The 25,466-nt window shown below is 38.7% G+C and overlaps 1 protein-coding gene across 1 annotated transcript in view; it reads left to right on the forward strand.

Annotated features, from left to right (window-relative positions):
- MICU2 (mitochondrial calcium uptake 2) overlaps nt 1-25,250 on the forward strand; it is a 142,348-nt gene extending 117,098 nt beyond the window's left edge. The window contains exons 7-12 of the mRNA XM_062615212.1: nt 883-945; nt 9,505-9,602; nt 19,529-19,700; nt 19,984-20,092; nt 21,613-21,770; nt 22,048-25,250. Of these exons, the coding sequence (XP_062471196.1) occupies nt 883-945; nt 9,505-9,602; nt 19,529-19,700; nt 19,984-20,092; nt 21,613-21,770; nt 22,048-22,152 (705 nt within the window). The 3' untranslated portion in view covers nt 22,153-25,250. The remainder of the gene's footprint in view (nt 1-882; nt 946-9,504; nt 9,603-19,528; nt 19,701-19,983; nt 20,093-21,612; nt 21,771-22,047) is intronic.
- Nucleotides 25,251-25,466: the final 216 nt, after the last annotated feature.

Raw genomic sequence — 25,466 nt, forward strand, 5'->3', positions numbered from 1 at the left:
AAGCTTTGAAAACCCTGAGCTTTTAAAGCATCTTTCCTAAAGTCTCCAAATCCAGAGTGATTGTCATATGTCCATATCTATACCTGAAATGTAGTAAGTCCCTTGTTTTTTCATTTTTGCTGTCCTTTTGAGGATTCATGAAAAGGTCTGTGAAAGGTAGGTGTACCTTGTGCTGTTTTGAATCACTCGTTCTTGGGGCAGTGTTGACCTCTCAAGCTAAAATACATTAGAAGAAGCCTTTCAGCTGGGTTATACTTGAGGTTCTGCAAATTAATGCACTTTTTATATTACCTTTAAGCTCTACTTGGGACAGAGCCATTTCAGTACTTAGCCAGCATTCAAAATTCATTTATTTATGGGGTGGAGGGAAAACTCAAACCACATTCTGAATAATGACAGTTCTGAAAATACATTTCTTATGTAATTAAATTATTCTTTGTTGTTAGTTGTACCTGAATTGAACAGGTATGTCTGTAGCAAGACTATGTAAAGCTGTCTAGGAGGACAGCATAAAAATCACAGGATAATTTTTATTTCTGAAATGACCCTTTGTGTTACACCCGTGAGTTTCAAAATCTTATGGAGTGATCAAAGGGCTTCTAGTGCAAGAAAGTATCCTCTAAAAAGAGTGAGCGGTGGGCTACAAGAGTTATGTTCATATGCTCTGCTTGGTTTTATTAACCACAGACATACCTAGGAGAAAGTGTGTCTGAATAGGTAAACATCCTTAACTATGCAAATATTTTGTCATGAACCTTGCATAATGACCTTGTAATTAAGAAAAGGTGAAATTAATGCAAATTTCTGATAAAGGAGAGATGTGTAAGACCAAATTTGTAATTTTCCTGTGGTTGGGTTTTTTTCATGTTTTAACAAATACAGCTACAGAGAATCATTGGGAAGGAAGATGATTTGAAAACATCTGGAGATGAGACAATATTTCAGGTATGAAATAGAGATATATTTTTCTTTACACAGGCATTGTCGTATTTCCCATGAACTTTGTTATTTTTTTCAGTTTTTAGGTAAGCATATAAGCATCAGGATTAGTGCTTTAATTAAATGAAAGTGCATGATTAGTCAGCTGCTTTCTAACTGGGAAAAAAAATGTTCGTCACTTCTGAATCTCCTGATGAAATGTATGCAATTAATGTATTTCATTACTGTGTAGCAATCCTCCACTCCATTATTTAGTTTCTGTAAGTATCTGCTTTCTTCTGTTTATGAAGAACTGGGAAAAAAACTCTGTATTGCCAGATAAGAAAATATGATTTTCCAAATAGAAATTGATACCTTAAACTTACCTAAGTGCTGCTGTTGCAGTAATATCAGCTTATTCTGAGTTCGTCTGAAATGTAATTATGTCATTGAGGTGACAAAGGGAAGGATTACTTTAGGTAGGTCTGCTTCCAGAAAGGAAATGTTGTAGATGCAGCCCAGAAGAAACAATATTAGAGAATGATCTTCCAGCTAGGTTAGAAGTTTCACTGAATTGAAGACCATTAGCAATAGCAAATATATCTCATCATTGAAAGGGGCAGGGTTAGGGTTACCTGCTCTCTTTTGGCTGTTTTCCCCTGAATCCTGGCACTGCAACCTGCCTTCTTCACAGATAGGGTCTTTGCCATTTCCCATCTCTTCATCAGTCTGTAGTCAGCACAGAGATGAGGAACTCTGAAAAATTAGGCATTGAGGCAGTGACTGCACATGTTGGTAGTGTTCAGTAAGGAATTTATATAGGACTCTACTTTATAAACCTATGGTGCATCAGCAGTCTGTGAAGAGTTGGTTCAGTTCATGTTCTTTGCTTTTTCACCTGCCTGGGGAGAAAAAATGGAAGTGGCACTATTCTAATGCCTTTAATATTTACTAGGCATTAACAAAACTTTCTCCTGATGCATAATGGTTTTGTTCCCTCAATATGTGTCCAGAGTTCAGTTAAAAATTGTTTGACTGACTAACAACCATCCCCTTTCTTGAATCTTTTCATCAGTCACCAGATTAAAATAGCTAGGATTAATAGGGTTGTCTGCTCCTCAAAACCTATTTCAATTGAGACTTAACTGCCATGACAGTGAAAGAAAAAGGATCTTTATTCTGCATGAATGCACAGCTATAGTATAAAATTTCCAGAGGAACTTTTGATACAGTTTGACAGATTTAGTTATAAACACATAAGCTTATCGGAAGCTAATTAAATACCTGAGTTAGAATGTCTCTATTTTGTTTTCTGCCTTGCTTTAAATTTTGCCTTCAGAATTCTCCATTGAGAAAAATCTGAAGTTATTGTAAGCAAAAAAATAAAATACAATTTATTAGCAAATTACAAATGGAATTATAGTATGTTGAAAACAAGAATTAAATAGCTTCAGGGAATACAGCTGTCTTGAAATTCTTGGGTTTCCATATTTCTACTTTGCAAAACCCAAATTATTGCTTTTCTTCTAAATTTTATTTTCTTTCCTGTCTCAGTGTCTCACAAAAGAAGCCAATTATAAGCAGTGAATCTGACTATAGGATATAGTCAGTGCATATCGTTTTACCCGTTATTTTTAGTAATATTGGCGTTATAATAACTATAGTATTACTTTCAAGCAAAGCAGATAAAGCATAAAAACACAGGGTTTAAATTGGCTATGTTCTTTGAAAGCTAAGATACAGCAACAGAAGTTTGATGTTTGGGGTAACTCCTTATTTCCACAGCACTTTCACAATGTGCATATGAGTTTGCTGGTTTTTCAAAATGATCGCAGTTTGTGATACCAGATGGGAAATGTCACTGACTTATGAAAATAAGATTTAAATGGTAGTCTGCAACTTCATTTAACTGGCAGGTATATCCAGGTGTGTTCCCTGTACAGTGTGTAGGTGGAGGTCCCAGTCATTCTTTTACTTAATACTCATTGAGATATTATATCTCAAGGAAAAGAAAAAGCAGTTAGTTTGATGTGCTCCCAGGGTACTTGTATTTCTGCCCCTTTTACTGAGACACATCTAAAATTGAAAATTTCACCACCTAGTAATGGCCCTTGCACTGGATTGCAGTGGACTTGGTTATCCAAATAAGTATAATTCAGTTGAGGGATTTTCTTTTTCCAGTATTATAATTGTTGCTGGAAGAGAAAACAGAAAAAATCTGTCCTGCCTTAACTGGCCCAGTCTTTTGGAAAGTTCCTTGCTGACTTTTGCAGAGCAGGCAGTCTGATTTACTCATAGCACAGGCATGCAGACAGTGAAGGAGAGATGCAGGCAGAATTGCAAGACTGGCAACTTGGTTCTTTCTAGATAGACTGGAGAAAATGGTGCAGAAATCAACAGATGCAATGACTATCTCGCCTCACCCCTTTTCCTCATAGGAAAGGAAATGCATTCCTCATTCCTCAAAGTAAATGCAGCGTCTGGCTTCCTAGCAGAACTATTCTGCTTCATATGAGACACCCAGCTGAGCATTTGACCATGCTTCTCGGAAGAGGAGAGGCAAATTCCTTGCCTGGAAGTGGTGTAGTGTTAGAGGAAAGTGAACAAGCTAGAAAAGTTGGGTGTATTCTGAAAAAGGTGTTGCCCAGTGAACAACACCAGTTGCGTTTGTTACTGCCCTGAGTTCCTTGAAAGGGCACTCTAATAATGTTAAGTGCATTAGTGTTCTGATAGTGAAAATAATGGTAATGGTTGCAGGTATCTACTGCACAGGCCAGCTGTCCAGATCAGGGACTTTAAATTTAGAGTGATGAATTATCGAGTAGTGTGAGTACCTCTAATTTAATATGCCTTGTGTAATGACTAAACTTTAGAAATTAATTTTAGCTATTGTTAGGAAAGGAATGACAATACAAAATGTTCTGTATTTGTTCTTGAAATGGAATTCATGTTGGGAAATAATACATGCATCGTCTCATTTCCAAATGGGTAAACATATGCTTCTAGATTCCAGAATGAGCACATTTTCATATGAAGTATCTCATTTACATGTTTTTTTTTAATCATTTAACTAGTACTTGGGGACACAGCTATTAATCTCTTTTAAACTGAAAGCTTTTGAACTCAGATTTTGTCTGACTATAAGCAGTATAGTTTTAGACTCACAACTTAGCTGGTCAGCACAAGGTTTTACACTTGGACCTTCAGACAGTGCAGCATTGTGATGCATCTTGTCAGCCACAGGGATTGTGCAGGCCATTGTAAGCTGTCCACTGACCCCTAGAATTTCTAAACAGTTTAAAATTTTCTACCTATAGCTTCACAGTCTGCAAAGCCCTGGGCTCAGAGTAACTAAAGACTGCCTGAACTGAATGGAGGAATATGGTGGTTGAGAGCTATACTCTTCCAGTGCGCTCTGTGTCAGGGTGCAGCACATCAGATTTTGCAAGAATCTGATCCAAGACCAAAATTAGTATCCCTCCCCAAAAGAGTGTGTCATTAATCTTGTCACCTCTCAGTTCAAATGGAATGCACATTTTTTTCTTAACCTGTCTTCTACGACATAAATGTGTGTTTCATATCAGCAGATTAACATTGAATTTTATTGAAAAGCTTTCTAGTTATGTTAAACCAAGGAGCAGTGCAGTATTCCTACATGCCTCAAAGTTCTCCGACCATGTGAACCCCATAAAGAATCAAGTCTTGTGGCATCAAAATACTAGGCTATTAAAAAACTGCAGGGTCGCTGTTTACCTCACAGACAAGGAAATTATTTTTCTATGTGATCTGATGATATTATAACCTCAAGAGAGACAAGCATGCTTTCTGACATCTTTTTAGATACCTATTCTGCAAGTACATTGAATTTGGCTTGGATATCAGAAGTTTCTCCCACAAGGAATTAATCTGGAAGTCCACTCTGGTCACAGTTGCTTTCTGTTGCACAGATGTGTGCGGCAAGGCTACTGCTTTAATCTGTGGTACTTAACCTGGTCTAAAGCACTTTGAATCATATAGAGAAGCCAGATAACAGTGTAGGCTCCTGAAAGGCCAGGGAAGACACATGATTTGGGCCTCGCACTAACAGCTTTACTCTTTAAATCAAAACAGAAAGAATCTGGTCATTAATCTCTGAAGGCTTGTAAAATGAATTGGAATAAACTGGAAATGGTGCATGTAATCTTACTCATTTGGCATTTTGGGATTACTGAAACTTGGGATGCCAGCCTGAAAGTGGACTGCCTGGAGTTGTGTTCAAACAGCCACATGGGGGAACTGGTCACAGTCCACAAGTCAGTTTTAGTACCCAGAGCAAGGAGGTTTACACATGCTGAGGATGGGCGTGTGTGGCCTTTGGGGCCAAGTCCACTTTAACCAAAAGAGTGTCCTTCAAAGAACACACCTCCTGAGGGGGGTCCTTGTTACGGATGCCCTATTTTGGGAGGAAATCAATATTTATAAAGTATAACATGACAGGAAGGCAGGGCCTGAATTCTTGAGAGGAGCTCTCCCCAGTTGTGTGTGGAAGCTGCTTTACCCAGCACCAGTGGTGCGTGGGTCAGGCAGTCTCAGGCTTTGCAGTGCAACAGTGCCCATTCCCTGACTGCATGATGCAGTCAGCCTGCTGGCAACAAGACCAGTTTCAGCCTCTTCCTCTTTTTGGCATAAAGTATCTCCTGCAGCATCTACTCCCAAATTAGCCTTAGCCCATTTGGCTGGAAACTTTTTATTCTGTACTTCCTTATGAATTGGTGCAAAACTGTGGGTGATGCACTGAAAGCTGGGAAGGTCCAGGAAGTCACATTTTCTTCATTGCTAAAGGCACCAATGGAACAGCATAGCAATTCCATGGCATTAGTTGTTATTAAAAAACAACTAATCCCTGGTAATGGGAATTATGCATGTTGTTGAATGCTGAATATAGGCTGTTTAGTTTAGAAAATACACCACTGGACTTCTCGGATAGTGTCTGCTATACCCTCTGTAGAAAAATATTATGCACATTTTAGCCCTTCTGTATCAGAGTTGATGTATTCCTGAATCCTACCTAGTAAGAAAGTGCCTTGCAAAACATTAAAAACTTTAGTGCAAATTTAATCACTTGCATGATTAAAGCCAATTCATTGTAAAATGGTAAATTGTTTCGATCTGGGGCCTGCATAAGACTGTCTGGGCTTTGCCAAAAAACACTGCCTTTGAGATCTGGATCTCCTCATACCACTAGCTTGACTTTTTACAGTTCTTTTGACTGGCTATACCTGGTAGGATTAATGTCATAATGGGTACATCTTTTAAACCTTCATCCGAGAAATGCGTTGTAGGAATAGCCCAACATCTTGGAGGCTCTCAAAATGGCAGAAAGCTTGATGCTCTTTCACTGTTTGAGGCTAGACTGCTTGGATTGAAGCCTATATTGCCTTCAATTATAGAAGCCTGGCATGATGCACTGACTGACCTAGCAGCTAAACAACAAAGTGCATTTCAGAGAAATGGACTCAGAAAAATTTCCAAATATTTAGTCTTACCTTTGGAAAGATTTGGGACATCACTAGCAGACAGAAACTAAGGTGTTGGTCTCCTTGACCCTCCTCTGTTTTCTGCCCCTGTTCTTCATTTATTCACTCCCCTTCTATCTTAACAACAACAAAAAATCCAAAAAATGCATTATTTTTACAATTTCTATTGAAACAAGATATTGCACAGCAAATACCATCTCCCGGGAAGCAAGTAAGAGAACAAGGAACTTATTACAGATTTTAATCATGATGAATGCTTTTCAGTCATGCCGCAGGCAAATCCTGCAAGGAGGGATGGTGAGAATCTAGAGACAGTAAGTCTGTTAACATTTCAGATGAGTTTTAAAAATCAGTTAGGTACATTATTCCAAAAATCCCGTCTCACTGTACAGTAAGTTTTTTCTCAGTGGCACGTGTTGCTACTTGCTGCAGTATCAGGTCCTGGATGTCAAAAGCTCAGTGGGGAGCTACAGGATTAGGTAGAGCTGTGCCTGTGACTCAGTGTTTGCGGCATCAGGCTCCTATGTTAACAGTCTGTGTAATGTAATAAGGAAATAAATGTTGTGTTATCTGATATTGCTTAAAAGGGAATAATGGCATAATTCAGCAGTTCATAGAATCATAGAATAGTTCATGGTGCTTTTGAAAAGTGTATGACGTGTTAACATTACTGTAGGAAAATAAGCCTATGTTTGTAATATGTGCACACATGTTCTGGCCACTTGTGTGGCATCAGAGCTTGGTCTTTGGGATTCTTTGTCTGAACCACTGGACCCTGGTATATGTCTGTGTTCCCCAGTTGAGCTACACGTCCCTGCCCATCCTGTGCTTGTATCAAGGTAAGATTTAGAACAGCACCATCCTTTCTTCTCTGTGTGCCTCAGCTTTTTGTAAAGCGCTCAGCCCAGAAGGGTGCTATAGTGTACCTTCCCAGGGTTGAAGCTACCAGATACACCAGAATACAGACTTTCACTGAATTTACTTAGTAGCTCTGTAACTCAAAGCTACCAGTCTGGTGCTTTTTACAGCTCCAGGATTAGTTTACCATTTCATTCTCATTGCCAAGAGAGACATTCCAAATGTAAGTTATTCTTTTACTTAAGCTCAGGAGGGTGAGGTGTTGGAAATATTAATAGAGCTCTCATTATCTTCTAACAAAGATTTGTCATGTCGGTACTAATTTATACAGTTCAGCAGCAAAAGCTCCTAATGATTCTGTGGACAAAAAGGAATTATGTACTAACATGTACTTTAGTTTAATAGCATTAACTCTAGGAAAAGCAATTTTTTCGAAATTTTACCCTTAAGCTGTAGTCTCTGTGATTTCCTACTGCATATTCTATTTTAAAAAAATGTACTGTTTTGTATTTTTAAAATACATTTAACTCTCACTAACATGGTGTTTGGACATCTGCCAATTCCACTTTGGAATTTCAACTGATGAAGAGGGTAGCCAACAAATAGGTGCATATATATTATAAATCCAGGGATAGGCTTTGTCATCTTAGATAAGATAAGATAGGTATTGTTTGTATGTCGTCTTCTAGCTATAACTAAAGAAACATGAACAGAAGAAAAAAACTTTTTCTGTCACAGACTTAGTTTTTAAAAGGTTGTTTTAAAACTCATTTTGCAGTTTGTTTTCAGTACAACACTGATTTTAATATGGAGTAATTAAATTACAAGCATTAAATTGCATAATCACGAGTTCAGTTTTTAACATTACATCAGCAAATAAATTTCTTGCGTTTTTCATGTCTTCTTTAAACGTGTAAGCAAAAACCACAGAAAGCAGATTAGAATCTCACTGCAGTGAGAAATAAATGGGTTCTTCTCTGTTTCTTCTTAGAAAACTTTACATTCTGACAAAAATAGTTTGGGTTTGAGTTTCAGATAAGCATACATGAGTGTTTGACTTTTGACTTTCAAAAAAGCATGTACTGATGTTTATGCAGCATTCTTCGTGGTAATCTGAAGTGCTTAAACTTTAGAAGGATGGATCTTGTGGGTATTTAAATATTCCTTGCCTGCAGTTAAATGATAAAAGGTCAATAAGTACAGTTTGCATATGGCTTGAAAAGTTTTTTTTTCTATGTCCACTCATACATAACTCGTATCACTGGCATTTGGTGAATTGTAGCTTCCAGTAGAAATGAGGCATGTTACCTCTTTAACTATAAAATAACTGTGTCACATATGCAGTAAGCATGAAACACACAGTGGGCTAATGGGACTTGTTGATGATGCTGAAAGCTAAATAACCATTAGTATTAAATCTTATGAATAGACTCTTGTCTTTCATCTTAGCTCTTCAACCAGATAAAAGACACAGAAGCTATTTAGATGTCATAAGAATAGTTTGTTGAAATCCCTCCGGACTTAGGAGGAAAAAAAATCTCTCTTCATGTTGCTTAGTGTTTTGTTGCATTCAAAGAAATGCCAGTGCTAGTGCTGAAAGAAGAATAGAAAAGCAATCCAGCATTATGTGTGGGTTTAGGCTTGTTAAAGATGCTGTTGAGTTGAAATAATGTGCATCCCGTTTCTGCAGAAATCTCTTCATCAGATTTAAAAAATATATTAAAAAGTCACTAACATTTAAAATGTGCAAGAAGCCTTCTAAGTCCATGTCATAACAGAGCACTGTGAATGTATTTTTCTAGTTGTGTTTCCTAGAATGTTTTTAATGGGTGTAACAAATTAGAAATATCTGAGTAAAAACTTTTTTACAAAGATGTTAACTTTATTTCAAGCCTGTATTCACCTAAGCATAAAGGCTTTTAAAGACCTAGCTAGCAACCTCCTCAGTTCTAATGATAAAATTCACCAAAGGTGGCTGTAAATTATACTCATCTTTCCTACAGAGCATTTTGAAGCAGAACATAGAATACACGGTTACCAGTTGATGTGGAAGAATTATTCAGCTCTGAGATCCAGTGTGGTAGCTTTGGGAACAGTAATTAAATTGCAAATAGCTCTTGTGAAATTCTAGTTCAAGTAAATATTGCTAGATTTGTTATGAATAGATATTAAAAATACATAATAATTAATCATACAGTTTTTTGTCTTATAGGGAGCAGAAGTGGAAAGCTGTGGTGTTAATACCATGTTGCTGGTACATTTCTTTGGAAAAGAAGGAAAGGAAAAACTTCGCTACTCTGAGTTTTTCAGGTATTTTTTTAGCTAGGCAAGCCTAACAGCAACCAGTCCTGTTCCTACCCCGTCTCCTTTGCACCAACACTGGCATTAATCTGACCTCACACTGAGCTGATTCAGAAAGTTAAAGCAGGTAATTTAGAAAGTTGAAGCAGGAGATTATTCATGATTTTGCATTATTAAATTTCTAGTTTGGCTCCTGGAATCTGCTGTCTGCAGGAGTTGAGTACCATACTAACTCCAAAACAGCAATAGGACTGGAAGCCGTGAGAGCTGAGACTGCCATTCTTGGCAGCTGCGTGATGACATACCTTAAAGACAAATGATTCATGAGTATTTTTCTTGATCAGATCACCAAAAAAGTGACTACTAATCATTTAAAAAAGCTTTTCTGAGGTGAGATACCCCCTCCTCATTAGAAATATCATGGTAGGCTACAGGCAACTTCTCTGCTTGCTTCAGATTCCAGCTTGTGTTGAATCTTTATCTGTGCTTTTTCCTTTACCCTTTGAAATACTTTTGCAGCGGGCCTATGCAGATACTTTATGGCATTTATGTCAGAACTGAGAACTGAGCCAGATGGTAAACACCACATTATAATGAAACTGCAGTGGAATACCAACTGGCCATCACTCCTGGAAATGTAGATCTGTTTTTCTATTTCACTGTAAGATTTTCAAAATCAGAAGTTAATAGAAAATTCTAAGACTGGTGTAGGGAGTCATTCAGTTTATATATCATATACACGTCAGAAAGATCTTGTACTCCTTGTCTACATCAGAGTATGAAGTTCTGCTGTGGTTGCTTTTGACTTGAAAACCCAACCAGATATCAGGTGTTAGTGTTTTAATTAGATGAGATTCTTTCTTCCAATGTTTATTTCTATCAGTAATGATGACCACCATCTACACAGCATCACAACATAACTCGTAAAAACTCTCTGTTGGGAAATCAATTACTCCTCTTAGTATGAACTACAGATACATCTTGCTATGTGAACTTGGGCCCAGAATCCAAATGCAGTCTTTCTTTGAGATAAATGGAAGTGCCTCAATACCTGTGTGAGTCTTGGCACACATCTTGTAGCACAACATCAAGAGAATATTATCTACATTAGTATTAACTTTTCTACAAAAATAATCAGGCATTTACAGACTGCAAAAATAAATTAGGATGATGTGGTTTAATTTATGTTCAGAAGCAGAGAATCTGTGTCAGCCCTCTTGAAAAAGAATGTTGTTGCAATAAGCAGAGGTTTGGGGAAAGCTAGAGTAGAAAAGGAAGAGTAGCGATTTTTCTGACACTAAAAAGTGTTCGGCTCCACTGTCTCTGGCACACACCAGTCTTTAAATAAACAACCTTTCTCTTTTGAAGGCCTTGGTTCAATAGGAATCTGAGTAAAATAATTTAAGATGTCTCCAGCTCCCTTTTCTATAAATACCATAGATCCTCTCAATGAAACAAAAGGCAGAGAGCACCAGTAAAAGGTTGTGTTTGCATATACAGTGTAAACTGAAAAGCCTCAGGTTTTAGATAAAATCCTACATTGATCCAATGAGGCATGACATTGATGAAACTATGTACCTAGTACGTTCAGAACACATAGGTTAAAGACCTTTGCCTACCACACAGATAGATGCCTGTAATCAAAATCAAACTCCCACATCTTGCTCTTAAAATTTGTGGGTAAGTGTAAGGTTTAATGCAGGTAATTTTTCAACACTGGCAGTTAGGTTTCGTGGAGCTGGAATGTGCCTCTTTATCACTGCGTAGACACTCCATCTCAGTTGCAACATGACAGTGAAGTTTGTTTAACATTCAGAAAGGTGAATAAAAGGATCACTGTCTTTTTAAACTCTGTGAAGATATCACCTTTCACATGATTTTATTTGCAAGTAAATCAAGCACATCTTTTCTGGGTTCCTATTGTTCAGAGAAAATGTGATTTCTATCTGATGGCCTCTCATAACATTTTACCTTACGCGGGAAGCTATTGTTGGCTGTTTGATCAAAGTGCCATGCTGTTTTTACAAGAGATGACTGATGAGCTGTACAGACATAGATCATTGTCAAAAGCAGAAAATAATGATGGTAAATGCTTTTATCATTTTCCAAGTTCTTGCCTAGAAAGCTTTTCCATTGATCAGTGTACTACCTACTAGAAAGTAAGGGTTATTAGGCTTGATTAGGACACACTAAAACTTGTCACATTAGTTAAATACACAGATACTCCTGTGCTGTGGAGCAAACTCGAAACTGGAAAAAAAGAAAAAGGAATGCTTTCTTTATGGAATTTCACTGTACTTACATGGGAATTCAGAAAGCTGAGACTAGTGTTCTCACCTCGTTACTTATATGTATTTTCTTCGTGCTTCCCCCTTTTCAGTTTGGCTGACATTTCCTTTTGGAAGTGTGCAACCATCTGTATCTGCATGTACACCAGTGATGTCCAACCCTTTTAGCCCACAGTCCAAACATTTAAAAGATGTCAGACAGCCACAGTCAATACATTAGGGCAATTAATTTACCTTTCTTTGCATTCAGATGGCACCAAAAAAAATGGAAACTGTCTACATCTCTTGAGGAAATGTGGAGCTGGTGTAAGCCAGCTCTTGTTGCCTCCCTTCCTATTACCCGGAACACAGGAGGCGCAATGGCTATGGGGGCGGAAAATGGTTAAGCATGCAGTGTGGCATCTGCCTCCAGCTGGTGCATGGCTCTTGGGAAAGCATAGGGAGGCAATACACACAAGGACAATCCTCAAGCTGTTTTTTACCAAAGAATGAGAGTGCGAAACAGAGTATCGGATCACTTTTCAACCATTCCTGGGCTGCTGAGTACATGCAAGTAAAGAAGTAACTTTTGTGTAAGTGTTTTGGGACACCAGTCAAGGTCTTTGTTCTCTACAACATAGTCAAAGCAGCAACCAAAGCTGCTCCTTTTCATTCTCTGCTGAGCAGAAGTGGTGGCCCTCCCACTTTGTTCTGCAGCTTCTCCTGGAACCACTTAGAACTATGTCTTACGTCTTTCCCATAGTAACAAGGTAGTTTCAGAGATCTTAAGGTGGGACTCAGCGTATGTTCAGTGTCAGACTGCCACATGATTTCTTGCCAGTTGTATTGTCCTTAACATAAGGACAATGATAATTATTAATACTAATTCACAACTTTGAAAGTGACAGATTGTTTTCCTGGCAGAAGTTAGGAAATTTAAATCTAAATGATTCTGGGATATGTTTATGTACTGCACTAGTAAAGATGTTGCCTTCTAGTCAAATGCAGCTGAAATCATTATTCTCCTGTGACAGTTTGCAAAAATAAAACAATATGCAGAAAGCATAAAATCAGGTAACAAAGAAGTGTAAATTTCATAGAAGAAGCTGTAACCAGGTGAGATTTTATTCTCAGAAGATCTGAGCTAGTTACTGTTTCAGATGACCACCTCAACACCAATGTCATCTTAATACCAGGACCCATCTTAGAAATCTTGTCAGATTTCACACATGAAGCCAGAAGTTGTCTGGGATTCCAGGCTTTTTATTCTTTTGTATAGGTTTCCCCTGTTTTGTGAGACATAAATGACTTTTGGTCTTTTCCTTCCAAAAAGTGTTTTACTTGTGCTTTAATTTCCAGCTATACTGTATATACTATATTTTATTCTGAGTAGAAAACTACTTCATTTTCTAGGTATAGCAGATATTTCTTCTTGACAGCCACTGTATTTTTCCCCCTGAAAAAAAGTCCCTTACTGATCTTGTTTAAGTGTGTCTAATCCCAAATAAAAGAGGAGACAGTAATTCACTCACTAAACAGTTTAACAACTGCTGTGATTTTTTTCTGTAATCTGTCCCCAAGCAAGCTTAAATCTCTCACAGTCTCCTTGAAGGGGAAAAAAAAAAATAAAGTGCAGAGAATATGTGAAGAATATTCAAAACCTTTCTGATTGTTACATTGTTTTCCTGGGATGGCTTTCCTGCTATGCTTAAACAATGGCCATTGTTTAATTATGTAAGGAAAATTAACATTTCAAATCCAGTTTATGGCATTTTCTTACCTGATTTGTTGTTTCCAAACTTCCCATTAGTTAATAGAATTTTGCACCAGAAATATTATTTAATTGTGGTTTCATTTTTATTTTCTGCTTTAGTGTGAAGGTCACAGATTGTATGACCATACACAAAACATGCCTTTTCCCTACCTGTCCTGCTTCTTTCCTTAAGTATTTTGAATCGCTTGGTACGTTTCATTTGAAACCTTTCATTTAAGAAACCAGAATGATCCAAGCTGAACCCCAGTGATAGTGCTGACATTTTTCTGGTGCTGTTCTGTGTTTGCACCAGTGCAGACTGTAGGAACTCTTTCAGATAACATCATCAGTGAGCAGTGGTTTTGCTGTGACGGTAGCTTGTAAATTTCCAGTGATTTTCGTCTAGGTATTTGGAAGTGCTTTGCAGAAATAAAATATGGTTGCCTCCTTATTTGTCTCTGTACCTACATTTGTAACTGTGTGTGTATATATATAGGGAGAACGCCCTAATACACCTAGAGGTTACATCTCATGCAACCAGGATCAGACAGTGAGGCAGCAGAGATGGGAATAAAATCCTGTATATACATGTATATTCCACGTATACATAGGAATATACATGACTGTACATTCCTATCATAAATGAATCTGAATATTTCCCAAAAAATTTAGTAAAGCTGTTAAGAAGAATCTGTTTCTTCCTTTCTAGTATACTTAGCAAAGAATTACCTTGATTATTTTTTACAGAGTGCTTATAAATGAAAATGAGTAGTTTTGTTTGATTTGGTTTGGAAACATTGAAGACAGGGAATCAGAGGGTTTTGCCTGTAATTCTGAAAATGGTGAGATTGATTAACTGTCTTACTGCTTGCAAAACTGAATTTACAAGCATAGACCTAAATGTTCTCTAAAGGTTAATGGTCAAGCCCTTATTAGATTGTCTATATTCTGTTTTGAAAGTCAGATTGCAAAAAGGCAACCTTGAAGCTGTTTTGCAATAGCGTTTTGATACAGGGAAGGTTATCAAGTCTTTAAAAGGACTTCAGTGTCCAAAGAGGAGACAAAGCAGAGTACAAATGCCTGGGTGGTATATCCACCCTTCTTTGCTGTTAAATTTCCTTCCTATAAATCAGTGCGACAAGAAATGGTCAGTTGTGTAGTAGAGTGTTAAACCTCTGCACAGACTTTCAGTTCAGGTCAAGAGGTATAAGAAGGAAAACTTTCCCTAACCTTTTCTTTTATGTTTCATTCTGTATTTCTTGTGCTGTAAGGAATACAATGCTAGCACTTTTAAGGTTGGAGGGAGAATAGCTGCATTCCTGAGGTGTCCCCACTTTTACTGCATTTTCACTTCTATTAAAGCTGAGTTGCCAAAATATCTTGAGACTCCCTCTTTCTATAGTAGAGCACATTACAAAATGAGGGATAAACCCTGATAAGGTTTCTGGATGCTGTTGAAACACGGTAATAGATTTGGCCATTGGCCTTCAAAGTGAGTGTTTTCTAAAGAGTGTGGATAAAATAAGCTATCTTGAAGAAAGTACTGTCTGTTCCCAGCCTCTTCCCCATCTTATAAATTTATGATTTACCTTTCCTTTTTGTTATTTGGAAACTCAGGGCTTGCTTTTATTTTCAAGCTACTATAGCATAAGAGTATTCCCAGCATAATTATTTTTGAATTGCAGAGCACATTTACAACCAGAATCCTGTTCCTGTAGTAGAATTCTGGCTCCCTTAAAAGTTCACGGCCATGCTCCCACTGACTTTGAGAGAGCAGGAATTTCATTCCTGTGATGGTTTTTCCTAATATCTGGATAAATTTTTAAGGAATTTCCATCTGAAACTCAACACACCATGATCCTGAAGGTACAAAAGCAAGTATCCTGAGCTGCATCAAAAGGAGTGTGACCAGCAGGCCGAAGGAGGTGATCCTGCCCCTCTACTCTGCTCTTCTGAGACCTCACCTGGAGTATTGTGTGCAGTTCTGGTGTCCTCAACATAAAAAGGACATGGAACTGTTGGAACAAGTCCAGAGAAGGGCCACGAGGATGATCAGGGGACTGGAGCACCTCCCGTATGAAGACAGGCTGAGAAAGTTGGGGCTGTTCAGCCTGGAGAAGAGAAGGCTGTGTGGAGACCTCATAGCAGCCTTCCAGTATCTGAAGGGGGCCTATAGGGATGCTGGAGAGGGACTCTTCATTAGGGACTGTAGTGATAGGGCAAGGGGTAACGGGTTAAAACTTAAGCAGGGGAAGTTTAGTTTGGATATAAGGAGGAAGTTCTCTACTGTAAGGGTGGTGAGGCACTGGAATGGGTTGCCCAGGGAGGTTGTGAATGCTCCATCCCTGGTGGTGTTCAGGGCCAGGCTGGATGAAGCCTTGGGTGACATGGTTTAGTGTGAGGTGTCCCTGCCCATGGCAGGGGGGTTGGAACTAGATGATCTTAAGGTCCTTTCCAACCTAACTATTCTATGATTCTGTGATTCCTAATGGTGTCTTGGCATTTAAGTATTAAGTTTTGCTTCCTAACCAGAAAGTTATTTTTAATAACTTTCACTTTAAAATAAAAACTAATTAGGATTTTGAACTCTCAGATCTGGGAATAAGAGTGACCTAGAATGCTGATGTGATTATTCATACTCTTTTAATTCTTGTAATATGGAGACAATCACATACAAGTTTTAAATTGAACATTTCAGCTGCTGCTCCAGATAGCATTTGGTACAGAAGGAAATCTTCCCACTTCCTACAAGTTGAAGTGAAATATCTTAATTTTTTGGTACCTAACAAGTAATTCTGCTCCCCTGCCTAATCTGTATAGTGCTACAAGATGCTCTTGTGCCACGGGAACGGTGCAGAATCATTGCCCCTGAGCAAGTGGAGAAGTCAAGAGCCCAGTCTGGGGAAAGGCAGTGGAAATCCCCCAGTGGGGCTGGAGAAATACAAGACTTCATTCGTTGTCAAAGTAGAAGAGGGTGCAGAAGCAAGAACACATCAAAAATGTCACAGCCAAACCCTTCACTTTCCTCTTTGGCTTTGCTGCACCTGGCCACTGGCTGATGTGTGTGACTTAGGTGGGCCACCTGCCCCTTCCTCAGCATGTAGAAATGCTTGGTTTTTCAGCTGTCTTGCCTTTAATGACTATGGCTAGAGGGCAGGTCACTGAGGGGGTTTTGTTTAAGGAAATGCAATATTTAGAAAATATGGAAGAATATGTATTTTGGCATCACCTGTGGCTACTGACCACTAAAGCTCCCCAGGATAGCTAACTCATACATTCAGTAATAGACCTTAAGTGTCCACGTTTCATAAATTAAAAGCCAAGAAAATAAAACACATGGTGTATCGTTTCTCTACATCCACATGTTCGGCATGTTTCTGTAAGTGACCTCATTGTCATCAGCTTCTCTGCCAGACCAGACATTACATGGGTTGGAAACAACAGTCAAAGATGCAGTTACTGTTCTTCGTGGTCTCTGACCTCCATCCAAGCACAAGCCACACATCCCAGATACCATCTACTCCTTGTCTTTAACAGCCACTCCCAAAATGCAGCTGAGTGGCCCTAGTCAGTCTCTGCTCTACTGACTCCATGCGTGGTCCACATGCATGATCCATGCTGTACTCTCCCCCTGCAGCTCGACCTCCCTTGCCAGGATGATCAGAGGGCTGAAGCACTTCTGTGAAGACAGGCTGAGAGAGTTGGGCTTGTTCAGCCTGGAGAAGAGAAGGCTCCAGAGAGACCTTTCAGTACCTAAGGAAGGTCTACAAGAAAGCTGGAGAGAGATTTCTACAAGGGCATGTAGTGATAGGACAAGGGGGAATGGCTTTAAAGAGGGTAGATTTAGATTAGGTATTAGGAAGTTCTTCCCTGTGAGGGTGCTGAGGCACTGGCACAGGTTGCCCAGAGAAGCTATGGCTGCCCCATCCCTGGCAGTGTTCAAGGCCAGGTTGGATGGGACCTTGAGCAATCTGGTCTAGTGAAAGGTGTCCCTGCCCATGGCAGGGGGTTGGAACTGGATGAGCTTTAAGGTCCCCTCCAACCCAAGCCAGTCTGTGACTCTATGGTCAAGGAAGACTCTTGTGGGTGGTGTGGCAGGATCGCTCCTGCCAGGCCATGCTGGCCCATCTCCCCAGCACATGCTGACTGCGGGGCTGGCTGGAGGCTGTGGTTACCTCATGAGCTACATGGACAGAGGCTGTGTCTGAAAGCTGAAGCGCGGTTTGCAAGCTGCGTAAGCAAGCTCTCACTGGTCTGTAAGACGAGGGGCTTCCCCTTCACACTGGTGGCACAAACAAGTCCTTCCGTGTTTCATCCCATGTGAGAGGGAAAGTCGGGGGACTCGAAAGTGAGCCAGGTCTTAAGGCAGCATGTGGAGAAATATACCTCAATGTTTGACTGAACTGTGGGAGCCTTGTAGCCACTGGAAGAATGCCCATATAAAACATGAGAGCATATCATACCATCCTCAGTATTGCCCTAACAAAACTGTAGCCTGAAGCTTAAAATCACCTCCACTGTCAGGCTTTCACTTACCTGGGTGACCTGAGGTGTAAAGCATTTGTTGGCCCTTTATTTGCTTGTGCAGCTCTAATTATTACAGGAAAATACACAAGAGAGAAGTTATGCTGCAACAGCAGTCTTCAGCTAACCCTTTACAGACTTTGCAGAGCTTTGAGCTATTAATTGTCCAAGTGATCTCATTAAAGAGCTAAAGATAGCTGTGTGGACTAAACTGCCATAATGTCAGGGGAAAGAATTCAAACCCAGTGAGGCTGTGCAAATACTGTTGAGCAAATGAGCCTCTGCGCATATTTGCTACAAAGACCCTTAACTGTTCCCTCACTAATTGCTTTGTCCCAGTATAGGAGTATTTCATTCTCTCCTGTCAATAATTTTTGCAACTCAATAAAGCAGGGTTCTTTCAAAGTGCTAAAGGAATTCTGGCAAGCATCAATGCAGTTTTAGCCTTTATAGTTCTAAATTATCACTTATATTTGGATTGCCTTATTTCTGAAGTGGAAATTACCAAATGGATCATACAGTATTGTTTTTTACTTTCTCAAAATTAATATTATTCAGAAAAAATGATGAAGACCACATAGACTAAACTGAGGACACTCAAAACTACAACTTTTCTTACAGTTCTTGTTGTGTGCCTGCAGGTTGTTACTTGGTTCATGCTACTTTTTTTTTCCTTCTTCCTAAAAGAATGGGTGTCTCCCAAAAACCTTGATGTTCACCCCTTCCTTTTTCAGGCAGCTTTCTTCTTACCTTTCCAAACACCTGCAACATCATTTTCTGTGCTCTTCTGAACTTTGCACATGTCAATTGTAATCCTCTCTAATCCATCCTCTAGTGAGCGCAGAACTCATTTGCCAAACCTCTCTTTGCAGTCATAGTCTTTGAGGCTTTTAGTCATCTTTTCCTGCAGTGATGATTTCGAGTTTCCTGTTTTCTTTCACCTTTGTGAGTATTAGGGCCTCATCTTTCTAGGCGCTTTCCAACCTTGTCATTCAGCTCTTACTAATGTGAAATTTCATAAATCATGTGTCAGGTCTTTAGTTACCATGTCCTTTTTTATTCATGTATTCATTAGAAACAATAATTATTTTATCTCATTATCTGCACATTTTTAAACGTTAGTAAAAACTAGATGCCAAGTGTATCTGTAAACTATTTTAGCAACAGCCATCAATGCAAGACTTAGAGAGCACCCTACTGGTGTCATTATAGAAATGCACCCGTGGAAACATCTGCTTACACAGGTAAAATTAAACCAGTGACATTTTAAACAATGATGTTGATAGAATCTGTGATTAACAATTAGTGTCTACCACATTTAGTAGCTAACGTAGTAATAGTGATGTAGTGGTGCAAGTGTCAGCTGTTGGATAATATGTGTTTACACCTAGATTCATGGAAAATCTGCAAACAGAAGTTCAAGAAATGGAATTCATACAGTTTTCAAAGGGTTTGAACGTCATGAGGAAAGAAGACTTTGCAGAATGGTTACTCTACTTCACTGATGAAGAAAACAATGAAATTTACTGGCAGAATGTGAAAGAAAGAATTGAGGCAGGAGAGGTTGGTACATAAAGCATGCTGTGTTTTGCTTCTTCCTTTGTTTGTACAGGTTTTCATTTCAATAGGAGTATCTAATAATGTATAATTAGTTTCAAAGAGAATTACTGCAGCCCTTGAATTTTATGTAGATAACAACAATGTTAATTTGCCAACTGAGAAATACAAATACTGACAATGAGTAATCACACCCAAACACTAGGTCCCAACAGATATAATGAAATAGATTTACTGGGCTTTGAATGTGTTATTCATCATATGTCATCTGAATTCTGTGATACTCTAGAATATCAGTTTGGAAGAATTCAAGACTTTTTGCAAGTTTACAAATAACCTGGAAGACTTTTCTATTGCTATGCAGATGTTTACTGTAGCCAATCGTCCTGTTAAACGGGGTAAGTGCTACACACCTCTTGTATGTTTTCTTAAAAAGAAAAATGCATATTTATTGTGGAATTAATATAAATAAGTTATACCAAAGTATTCCAAAATAGCATGGTGAATTCAAAAATTATTATGCTGCTCTTTATTCTGAATTATTTCTATTTAATGAATAAAATTATAAAGTTCCCAAAACGGTTTGATTTTTAAGTTCTAATGTGCCATCATATGCTGGACCCCTCTCAGCAGACTAAACCGTAGAATCATAGAATGGTTTGGGTTGGAAGAGACTTTTAAAGATTATCTACTCCAGATCTTCTGCCATGGGCAGGGACATCTTTCCACTGGACCAGGTTGCTCAAAGCCCTGTCCAGCCTGGCCTTGAACACTGCCAGGGATGGGGCAGCCACAACTTCCCTGGGCAACCCATTCCAGTGCCTCACCACCCTCATTAAAAAACATTTTTCCTTATGTCTAGTCTAAATCTGTTCTCTTTCAGTTTAAAACACTTTTGCCTTGTCCTGTCACTACAATCATTGGTAAAAAGGACTCTTTGTTATAAATCTTTATACATTGAAAGGCTGTTGTAAGATCTCCCCAGAGCCTTCTCTTCTCCAGGCTGAACAAGCACAACTCTCTCAGCCTGTCTCCATAGGAGAGGTGCTCCATCCCTCTGATTATCTTTGTGGCCTCCTCTGTACTCGCTCAAGCAGGTCTTTGTCCCTCTTTGTGTTGTTGGCCCCAGAGCTGAACGCAGTACTGCAGGTAGGGTCTCGTGAGAGCAGAATCACCTCACTTGACCTGCTGGTCACACACTCCTTTGGAGGCAGCCCAGGGTACAGTCAACTTTCTGGGCTGCAAATGCACACTGCCAGCTCTTACCCAATTTTTCATCCACCAGTATTCCCAAGTCATTCTCCACAGAGCTGCCTTCAGTCCAATCTAAATTCTAGATTAGGGAGGGTTTATTGAGACAATATGTGCTTTAGTAGCAGTTCATGATAACAAAGCTTTTTCCTCATAGTGACACTAGTTTTCTTTTGCAGGGTCTGTAGCATCTTGCTGTATTGTATTTAATTTTCCATACTGCCTTCTCTGTGTGCTTATGTAGTGTGATTCAATCATGGCTGTGAAAAACAAACAGTGTAGTGAAGTAGTAAAGTGGGTTTTAAAGTAAAGATTTGGAGGAGGAAAGTTGCTTCCTTCCATATAGTAGATACAGGAGCAAGGCAACTGAAGTTTCATGGACACACAAATGCTTTTTTGCTGAGTTTTCTAGCAAAAATTATCACTCTGTTGCTTGAGTAGTGCATTTCAGAAGTTTATCATATAATTAAGTGTTCTGAAAGATGAAGCAAGCTTAAGAATGCATGAACTGAGGCCTCATAATAGTTTACTAGTTCACACATCCCAAATTCTCCAGTTAGGATACCCATGAGACATTGTAAATTGTGCAGAATTCTGCTACTTATGTGTTTTCCAATTCTTTTACAAGTTCACAGTCACCTGTGATTTAATATTATGTCTTTACTAGCTGAGTTCAAGAGAGCAGTGAAGGTGGCAACAGGACAGGAGCTCTCAGATAATGTGTTGGATACCATCTTCAAGATTTTTGATCTAGATGGAGATGACTGCCTCAGCCACAGCGAGTTTCTTGGAGTCCTGAGGAACCGAATTCATCGAGGTTTGAGGGTAACAAGCTGACATCACTGTTTTAAATACCACAGCTGATTGCTACAACTGTCTTAATGCTTGTAGAAACACAAGTAGAGATAGTGAATAGAAGGAATTTATATTTTAAACTGAATATTCCTTCCTGCTTACTCTGGGAGGAGTGCTGCCACCAAGAATTTGTTATTATGCATGTGAACTATGGAGGCAGCAGCACCTCATGACATATTATATTTACAGAGTCTGTGAATCAGTCATTTCTGTATAAATGCTAAACATACTTTAAATTTATTAACAGGTACCACAGCAGCAAGGCATTCAAGGTTACTGGAAGTGTGTGAAAAGAGAAAGCATTAAAGGAGCCAAAGAATTGTGGAAGCAAACTGGGAAAAGTCCTTTCTAAAGCAGTCTGTTGTTCTTTTGCTATGAATTGTCATGTAGAGGAGTTTGTCCTGTTTACAGAACAGCTGAATCAAAAATACTTTCTTTTTTATTTACCAAAGTTAAACTTTAATTTGCCCAGATTCTAATGCAATATCATTCAGTAATTTTATATCATTCTGGTGCAACCAGTTTGGTTTACAGAACTCTTATCACTGTTCACCTCCATGCGGAAGCACTCTTGTTCTAGGAAACAGCATTGTTTAGTCTTCTGTGGAGTCTGACCCTGCGCGGTAGCATACAGGATATGCAGGATTTAACAGTGGCCACTGGCAGGAACATCACAGCACTCTTCCTGTTGGAAGTTAGATGCTCAGTTAGCAACTAGTACAGCAGTTCTCTTTCTCTGGCAAGTACAGAGGTCCAGAGGGCAAAATCACTTGCTCAATCCATGCAGATCACATTACCCTAAATCAAAAAATAAAATTCACATGGTTTCTGCCCTCATTACTGTGAACTGCTCATGTGCTAGTAGATGATTCCACCAGATCCTGTCTGGTTTCTCTACCTTCATGATGATAATATTAAACTGGAAATACAAGATTGTTGATACAGACTTTAAAAGTTGTACATTGATCTGTGAATGTGCATTGAGTTTCTCAGACCTCTTCAAGAAGTAGCATAAATGAGAAGCAAAAATCCTCATTCTACCATGAACAGCAGCAGCTACAATGTGAGTCATAACTATTTTGCTGTAATTGTATTGCAGAGGGTGAATGTGTAACAAATAATTGCTTTATCTTACTAAAGGTTGTGACAGGGAATGCTGCAGTATCTCAGGAGTTCAAGGTTCTAATAAGCAGGTGTTGGGGAAGTAAGTTGTCCAATGAAAAAGTAAATACAAACGTTTATTACTCCCAAATGCAAAGTTAGACATTGGATTTTAAACAGTAAAACAAGGAACAGATCAAAATTAGTATGTAGTAATTAAAGATTAGCATTTTTTTAGCTATGCATTCTATGCATAGAATCATAGAATATCAGGTTGGAAGAGACTTCAGGAATCTTCTGGTCCAACCTTTCTTGACAAAGCGTGACCTAGACTGGATGTGTCAGCACCCTGTCCAGTTGAACTTTAAAAGTGTCCAAAGTTGGGGAATCCACCATTTCCTGGAGAGATTATTCCAATTGCTGGTTGCATATATGTATACACAGGTATGCATGTTACATGTTTTTTTCTTTCTTACAACCTTAGGAGCCAATAATCCCAAGTCCAGATCAGTCTTCCTAGTTGGCCACTATATACAGGAGATAGATGTATATGTAAAGCTGTCAAGGTTCTTTCTCTTTCCCTCTCTCAGCTGTCTAACTTGTCTTGGCTGAGGTGAAAGCTTAACTTTTCAAGGCAGGTTTGTGACAACAGACTCAAAAGATGGACTAGTGAAATGTCTCAAGAAAAACAAGCAGGAAATCTCACCACTGTGAGAAGTATCCATCCCTTTTAAGCATGACACTAGCTGTGTTATCCTCAAAGCTCAACGGGAGGTATTTTTTTGTAATTTCTTTGTGTTTTGGTGGGGGAAGTCTTGAGAAGAGGGGAGCAGCCCTCACTCAGAGGAAGGACAGGAGAAGCTGCGTTAGGGAAGCCATAAAGATCCCATTTAAGGAGTACTGAGATCAGAGAATGCATTTAATGCATTTGGTATGTTGGTAACTGGCAGGCAGGCTTGTGCTAAGGAGGAGTACTACTGCCAAACTTTGGTGTGGTGGTCTTGCATAGGGAAATAGAGTGAGAAGCTGGCAAAACCGCTCTTCCCTTCACAGCCTTCCCTTGGAGCTTTAATTTAAATTGTGTTAAAAAATGCTTGTATTCTTGTCATCTGTCAGTGTCAACCACCAGAACGAGAGCATGCCTAGTGGGCATCCTGAGACTGTCCAGAAGATCAGGCACCACTGACCACCCTCTAGGAAACAATCCAAATTAAATACAGTGCAGTAGACACCCCATCCTCCCCCTGCAAACTGAACTAACTCATGCTCTGTGAGCAACAAGAAATTCAATAGCTGTTTTACTTTGTGTGTTTGGAAGGTGCTTGCTTCTTCTGGTAACGGGAGCTGTGACTGGGAGATACCTGATGGGAGCAAGGGTGGAGCAGCAGGACTGGCATCAAAGTATTGATGCTTTGCATCACCAAATAATAAGTGATGTTTTGGCAAATAATTTTTACTTTGGAATGGAGATTATTCTTTAACATTTTATTCTGTGTAATGTTAATAGGTTTATGGTATTCTTTATTGCTTTTGTGCTTTATTTGGTTTACTAATTACTTGCTTACTACAAGCTTTTTGGTTTTCTTTTGGAAAAATCAATTCATTTAGCTTTTGTGTATCTAGAAGTTTAATTCCTCATTGCTCATTTGTATCTGGGTTTGTGCAATCAGCAGTATCTGCTTTCAGCAGCAAGTTACTAGAAGTGGGATTTGCAAGTTTTATTTTTTAGCAAAAGCTTTGGTGTCAAGTTCAGAGGGAAAATAAAGCAGATATGCTTATTCTTAAATGAACTTTGTGTGGGTAGTAAAAAAAAAAAATATTGATTAGGAATTAAAATAGTTAAAAATCATTTTCAGAAGAAGTTATCCTGAAAGTACAGCCAGGTAGGAGCTCCTTTGAAGGCCAGGGAGAACTCATCCATCAGGCTTGAAGAATCACACCCTGTGTTGAATTTGTAGTCTATTTTTATTTGTTTTAACTCAAAGGCTTTACAAAACAGTCTTAAAATAATTTCTCTTATTTAGTAACTTAGATTTAAAGAGCTGTTTATGTATGTGTTCAGATGGACCTTGTCTTGTGAGGAATCTATCACAGTTTTAGCGTTTGATGGTTTAGTTCTTTTTAGTAACTGTATGGTATTTGCAACACGTCTGTCAGCATTATTCAACACAATTCAGTTAAAGGTTTATGCAGCTGCCAATCTATCAGTTAAACATCAATTATTACTTTCTTACTGTTAGGAACTCTTCCTCTGAACAGAAATATATAGAAAAGCTAAATACTTTTTTTTGATCTCCAATGTTGCATCTGAATGTTATGTGGAATAAAGATGAATCCAGTGCACATTGCGCAAGTCTCAAAAATTGATTTGTCATTTTCAAAGGATACACAAGAGTAAGTACAGGTCATTTACAACATATAACTCATTTACAGAATTTTAGTTGTACCACCATAACAAGACTGGACATACTCTTTCAGTTTGTTTAGTTCAAGGTAATTGTTTACAAATACCTATTTTTCATTTCTCAAAGAAGCAAAGGCAGAAATGCAGTGTGATATACTAGA

This window comes from Pezoporus occidentalis, unplaced genomic scaffold, assembly GCF_034315485.1.
Source record: "Pezoporus occidentalis ecotype Australia unplaced genomic scaffold, CSIRO_AGI_Poc_V1 ctg18, whole genome shotgun sequence".
Classification (NCBI taxonomy): Eukaryota; Metazoa; Chordata; class Aves; order Psittaciformes; family Psittacidae; genus Pezoporus; species Pezoporus occidentalis.